Genomic DNA, 7,103 nt, shown 5'->3' with positions numbered 1-7,103 from the left:
AGTGTATCTAAAAGATGTTGAGACATTTTACCAAAAACAAGATTCATTTTTGAGTATATTAAAGGATGTCCAACAATGTATTCTAATATCATTTCCTCCCTGAATATGAACTTTTATTAATTCGGAAATACCACAATAAAATACATAAGTGCATTATATCGTATTGTTAGCTATATATGATTATTGTTTTCTTTATTTATATTTACGGCATGTGTCTAGCTAGGAGACATCGGAATGGGTTAAAACATATATTTCAGGTATGAAAGATATGCGTTTATATTTTACTAACCCATCAAAACAAGTTTTGTTAGTCTTGTCATGTAGAGAAACACAACAGTGTATCAATACAATAGTATATGGTTACGAGATGACACAATAGAAGTTTTCACGTAAAGATCATGTAACATTGTTCAACTTAACAATTCGCATGTCAAGGGACGAAGACACAAATAATTGAGTACAAAAGTTTGAAACTTTTACAGAAGATCGATATTTACCATTTTAACGGATATATAAATCAAGGGGAGACAATACGCACTGCACTCTTTTTTCCTTAGCTATGGTTTTGTCCCACTGGGTTTTCCTAGCAAGGTTTTTAATGAGACAGCATCTCCAAGCGTATTAAGTTGATAACCAATGGGGAGCGTTATAAATATATTAATATTATGGTTATCATCTCCTAATATATATTAGCTTCCTCTCCAAGTTTTTATTTCCTATAAATATCTCATTGTATCTCATATATTATAATACATAATTAATGAAATTTTTATCTTTCTCCCTACGTCTCTTTCTTATGCTCTTTAGCTATTAGGTTTGTTTTATAACACCTTATTTCTTTTTAATTTCTTCTGGTATTTTTACCTCACATACTTTCTATTACAACGGAGTTTGGCCATATAGAGAAATGATTTCTCATTATTTATTTCAACAATAATTTAGGATAAATTAGTAACTTTGTAAAGAAAAATATTAACGTGCTATTTGTCTATTCCAAATACTATACTTTTTAAGACTGGTTGTTGTGGAGGGGCTTTAAAGCCTAAGTTAAAACGTCTCATTTTGTCAAAGCCTCACCCCTTTATGTTAATGGCCCTCTAAAGCCCCTCATCTGTTGAAGCTTCATCTTTGTCGTCTGGTAATGCCTTGAAGCTAACCCCGACGTGCTGTTTGAAGCTTTAAAGCCATGCCACATCAACTTGTTGCCCTCATTTCATACGCACAACGAGGGGTATAAGTTTTATCATCACTATAAAAACAGAAGTTCTCCTCATGTGTGCATTAATATATTTATAATCCAATTCTAATTAACACAACTTATAAATAATTATTGCAATACATAGCATTCCCTTCCACTTGCTCAGTTATAAAAGCACCAAAACACACATGACACATGCAAGCTGCATATCTGTTTACACATTCATACCATATATATGCCAATTCATTAAATTTTTCTCCACTGCTTCTTCTGGCCATGTGTACTAAGTTCTAACATACACTTCTCACCATCCATACTCATTACCCATGCAAACTCCACTCTTTCTTGCCCTTATCGCCATCGTGCTATTCCGCGCCACGGCCGAACCAGCCGAAATACAAGCTCTCATATCCTTCAAACAAAACGTACGCGACCCCCTTGGCGCATTGGACACGTGGAATACCTCCACTCCATTTGCACCGTGTGACTGGCGTGGCGTTTCCTGTATTAATAACCAAGTCCAAGAACTCCGCTTACCTCGGCTCGCTTTATCCGGCCGGCTCACCAGCCGAATATCCGAGCTGAGCCACTTACGTCGGCTAAGCCTGCACACTAACAACTTCTACGGCTCAATTCCTTCGGCTTTGTCACAATGCTCACTCTTACGAGTCGTTTACTTACAATACAACTACTTCACCGGTGTTTTGCCACCGGCGTTCGGAAACCTAACTAACTTATTAGTACTTAACGTTGCAAACAACTTCCTCTCCGGCGAACTTTCCGGCAACTTACCACCTGCCGTTCGATACCTCGATGTTTCTTCCAATGCATTGTCCGGAAACATACCGGCGAATCTCTCGGTAGCAGCAATGAATATCCAGCTGATTAACTTATCGTTCAATTCGTTCTCCGGCGAGGTTCCACCGGTCATCGGAAGCTTCCAGAACCTACAATATTTATACCTCGACTCGAATCAATTATACGGAACACTTCCATCGGCGATCGCTAACTGTTCTTCGCTAGTTCACTTCACCGCCGATGATAACCTACTCCAGGGACGGATTCCGGCGAGTATCGCCGACCTACCGGAACTCCAAGTCATCTCGCTTTCCGGCAACGTGTTATCAGGTTTAATCCCTGCTAATCTGTTATCAAACAATAGCAGTTCAATAAGAATTATCAAATTAGCGTTTAATGTGTTCACGGGTTTAGGAACGCCAAATTTAACCACGTTTTCGACGTCTATTAAAGTATTAGACGTTCACGAGAATCACATTAATGAAACGTTACCGTTTTGGTTAACAAACTTACACACGCTTACAAATTTGGATCTTTCTGGAAACTCGTTTTCGGGTAATTTGCCTGCTGAAATTGGGAATTTGTTAAGTTTAACGGAACTTAAACTGGTTAACAATTTGTTAACTGGTGAAGTTCCTATTGAAATGGGAAAATGCAGCTTGTTAGTCCAGCTTGATCTCGAAGGAAACCGGTTTTCGGGGCTTATTCCGGATATGTTTGGGGGATTACAGAGGTTGAAGTTTCTTTCACTTGGAAGAAATCATTTCAATGGAAGCATACCGTTGAGTGTAACTCGGCTTTCAGCGCTTGAATCGTTAAACTTAAGTAACAATAAGTTAACCGGAGCTTTGTCGAAAGAGTTTATACATCTTACAAACTTAACTTCTTTGAATTTAAGCAATAACAACTTTTCGGGTGAGTTTCCATCTGTCATTGGTGATTTACTTGGTTTAACTGAGTTAAACATGAGTGGTTGCCAGTTTTCTGGCGAGTTTCCGGTTTCCATTGTGAATTTACGGAGTATCGGTATCCTTGATTTGAGTAAACAGAGTTTTTCTGGAGGACTTCCGGTTGAGCTATTTGGTTTACCAAATCTGAAACTGGTTGCTTTGGAAGAGAATAAGTTTTCTGGTGATGTTCCTGAAAGTTTTAGCAGTTTGTCAAGTTTGCAATATCTCAATCTGTCTTCCAATTCGTTTTCCGGAAACATTCCCGCGGAGTTTGGCTTCATTTCGTCTCTTGTTGTGCTTTCTCTTTTGGATAACCGAATTACTGGTTTCATTCCAGCTGCATTGGGGAATCTTTCGAATCTTCAAGTGTTAGAACTTGGCTGGAATGCTTTAACCGGTTCAGTTCCTGTTACTCTTTCACAACTATCTGAGCTTAAAAAGCTTGACTTAAGTCATAACAGATTAATCGGTCAAATCCCAGAGAACATTTCAGACTGTTGTTCTCTGAACTCTTTGTTATTGGATTCAAATCATTTGTCCGGCGAGATACCGGACTCATTTTCGAAACTCACGAAGCTAACAGAACTGGATCTCTCTTCAAATAACTTCACCAGTGAAATTCCAGCAAGTCTTTCCAATATACCCAACTTGAAACATTTAAACCTTTCAAGAAATAATCTTGAAGGTGAAATACCGAAGAGATTAGGTTCTCGATTCATAGATCCTTTGGTTTTTGAATCGAACGTTCGATTATGTGGAAAGCCATCAAAAAGAAAATGCAAGAAAAAGATTTCTTCAAGGGAGAAGAAACTAATTCTATTGATTTGTTTGGCGGCTGGTGGCGGTTTGATATTATTAATATCGTGTTGCGGCTATGTTTTTCTGCTTTTCCGGTGGCGGATAAAGTTGATAAGAATGGGGAAATCCGGTGAACCGAAGAAACCGAGCCCGGCCCGTGGAAGCTCGGGCCGTGACAATAATAGTGGTGGAGAAAACGGGCCTCCAAAACTCGTGATTTTCAAGAACAAAATCACCTACATGGATGTTGTTGATGCAACGAGACAATTCGATGAAGAAAACGTGATGAACCGCGGGAAGTTCGGGCTTCTTTTCAAAGCCTCGTTTGCGGATGGAACAGTGCTATCAATCCGCAGGCTTCCGGACACTTCTGTTCCGGAAGCAGTATTTCAAAGAGAAGTGGAATCACTCGGGAAAGTCAAACATAGAAATTTGACCGTTCTCCGTGGGTATTTTGCAAGCCGGTCAGATAATACCCGGTTACTGGTTTACGACTACATGCCGAATGGAAACCTAGCCACTCTTCTTCAAGAGGCGACCCATCAAGACCGGCACGTGTTAAATTGGTCCATGAGGCATTTGATCGCGTTAGGTATAGCTCGCGGGCTAGCTTTTGTGCACTCGATCCCAATGGTCCATGGGGATATTAAACCACAAAACATACTCTTTGACGCGGATTTTGAAGCACATATATCGGATTTCGGTCTCAACAAGCTAATCGGGCCAGCACAAGCCGAACCGTCAACATCCGCAACCGCAAGCCCAGTTGAGACACTCGGGTATGTAGCCCCCGAAGCCACATTAACCCGTGAACCGACAAAAGAAGGTGACGTGTACAGTTACGGGGTCGTGTTATTAGAAATCTTAACGGGTAAAAACCCGATTTTGTTTAGTGATGATGAGGACATTGTAAAGTGGGTAAAGAGGCAGTTACAAAGAGGTCAAATTTCTGAACTTTTGGAACCGGGTTTATTGGAGCTTGACCCGGAGTCATCCGAGTGGGAAGAGTTTTTGTTGGGATTAAAGGTTGGGCTACTATGCACCACATCTGACCCGACTGGTAGACCATTGATGTCAGATGTGGTGTTCATGCTTGAAGGGTGTCGGGTAAGGCCGGATATGCCATCATCAGCTGACCCGACTTCACTTTCTTCTCCTGCTTGAATTGTTAATGCTTTTTGTGTGCAATTGGAATTAATTTGTGTTTTTGTAATGATTTTCTTCCTGTTTTTGTGCTGATTTGGCGCCAAATTAATATATGGAAGTAACTTATTTCCGTAAAATAAATAAAAAATATGCTAATAGAATTTTAATAGTCTAAATTATTACCTAGTGTCGGTTAATAATGCATACACTTAGTTTACCACATGACGCTCTTAATATTTGCTTTTGTTGTCAAGTACAATCCTTCTTTTTTTCTTGTTTGAACGGCTGCCAAGTACAATCCTACTCCAACGAAAAACTATGTTCGCGTCGAATGGACAATTTACTGATGTTATCTAGATCATAATGTTGCAAACGTTTTGAAATGTCGTAAAATGAAATTGAGGGTTATTGTATTGCCCTTGGTGACAAAAATGAAATTCATTTGCTATATTGGTTGTACAGATTAACATTTGCGGTTGGATAATAGTTTTACATTCAAAACACTGTTTTTTGTCTAAAGGATCAAGTGCAAGCCGTGTCTTATCTGATCAATGATTGAAGAAACACTAATCGACCCCGGGCAGATTACGGATAATCTGGGGGTTAAATAGATGTTTCCCACGAGGGGTTAGATCCGGCAAAGATGGTTCTTCTGATAACCTGCAAAACAGACACCGTGAGCTCGTCACTGAGAAAGGGGGGTACCTCCTTGTGACCACCCTCCGGCGTGAGATCAGACTAGATTGCTCTTGAATATAAGTGTATATTAAGAGAATGACTAGAGCAGATATCAGGTAATATATCAAGATATGAGATATGAGATAAGATATAAGATCATCCTACCATTCCAAGGTGTTGGAGTATTTATAGCCGAATGTAGGTTTCCAAGAAGGTACAGCCGGCTGAATAGTGTTCCTGTTCTGCCAACTGTGGGCTACGCACATGCCATGCTGGTGGTGGTGGATAGGCAGCGGCTGATAGTGACCAGGCCGGCTGTATACTATTCCTGTTCCACCAACTGCAGGCCATGCCATGCACGTCTTCCGACAGGTTGGTGAGTAGGCAGTGGCTAATGGTGACATACAGTACAAGAGCGTGCTGCTCGTCATACTGTTGTCAGTGAGCTGTCGTATCCTTGGTCAGATCTTTTGTCCATACCTCGTCAGGTACAGTACAAAAGATCCTCCAGTATCGTACGGACTGGCTCATTTGGGCGGGAGTTCTCCCGGCTTGCTCACTCCTTCTTCAGGTGACATTACTGAATTATTTAAGAGTTAAGTGCCTTGTGCGTGTAGCTTTGCTGCGCAGGTAGCCTTCCCTGATGGCTTGTATCCGCAGCTGCGGGAACAGGCGAAGTACTTCACCATTGGGAGGCTTTTCCTGCGGGAACAGCTTGCGTACTGCGCGTAAGGACGTCACGTCTCTGAGCATGGTGGGTCCTGCGGGCCCAGTTGGTTTCTACGCAGACGTCCCTCTTCAAGGGGTTGCGAGTTTAGCCTTTGCGCAGACGTCCCTGTTGAAGGTGAGTCTTGCGGGTTCAACTGCGCAGACGTCCCTCTTTGAGGTGAGTTGCGGGTCCAACTGGGCTCTGCTGGGACCTACCTCTTCAAGTCCCCCCAGTCCAATGTTCTTCTCATGAATTGTTAATAAGTGAGGTGAACTTTTGGACTTAGGCAAAGGGTTTTGAAAAGGGTTTAGTTTTAAGGTTTTCCATGGGGATTCTTCCCGCGGAAGTCCTAATGTCACGTGCAGAAATTCCCGACTTTCCTGCTTGATCTTTGGGTATGATGCGGGTAGGTCTGTAACCTCCTCGCAAGTCAGGAGCGTTGAGTCCCACTTGTGTAGATTCTCCATGAGGTTTTGGTAGTTTTGAACATAGAGATCAATTATGTTAAACCACCAATTCCATCTTGGAGCTTCAAACAATCTAGTTCTCTACGTTCCCGCTATGCGGGATGTTATTCCCGTTTCCGCAAGCATGGCCCAGAAGATCCTTCTTGGTTTCAATTCCCTGCGGAGTGCTAGGTATGTGAAGGGTTTCGCCTTGACACTGTACCCGCACTCGTCTTATAGTTACTTTACTTTCAAGGTATTCCTGGCTTCAATTCCCTGCGAGTGCTTAGTATGTGAAGGGTTTTGCCTTGACACTGTACTCGCACCCGTCTTATGGTTACTTGGTTGCCGAGGTATTCTTGGCTTCAATTCCTTGCAGG

General features: G+C 41.6%; 1 protein-coding gene across 1 annotated transcript; it reads left to right on the top strand.

Moving 5' to 3' along the window:
• The first annotated feature begins 1,438 nt into the window (after positions 1 to 1,438).
• On the top strand, positions 1,439 to 4,908 carry LOC143619640 (uncharacterized). Its single transcript, XM_077091524.1, has one exon. The coding sequence runs from the start codon at positions 1,525 to 1,527 to the stop codon at positions 4,906 to 4,908; it is 3,384 nt and encodes a 1,127-aa protein (XP_076947639.1). The 5' UTR covers positions 1,439 to 1,524.
• The last annotated feature ends 2,195 nt before the right edge of the window (positions 4,909 to 7,103 follow it).

The sequence above is a fragment of the Bidens hawaiensis genome, unplaced genomic scaffold (genome assembly GCF_021521415.1).
Source record: "Bidens hawaiensis isolate Kalapana, Puna unplaced genomic scaffold, B.hawaiensis_p1.1 tig00002477_1, whole genome shotgun sequence".
In the NCBI taxonomy this organism is placed as follows: Eukaryota; Viridiplantae; Streptophyta; class Magnoliopsida; order Asterales; family Asteraceae; genus Bidens; species Bidens hawaiensis.
The sequence above is the reverse complement of the archived record's forward strand: the minus strand, read 5'-3'. Positions and strand labels throughout refer to the sequence as shown.

Bases quoted from the DNA above. Each gene is read 5' to 3' on its own strand.
- LOC143619640 (XM_077091524.1), top strand. From the start codon at position 1,525: ATGCAAACTCCACTCTTTCTTGCCCTTATCGCCATCGTGCTATTCCGC.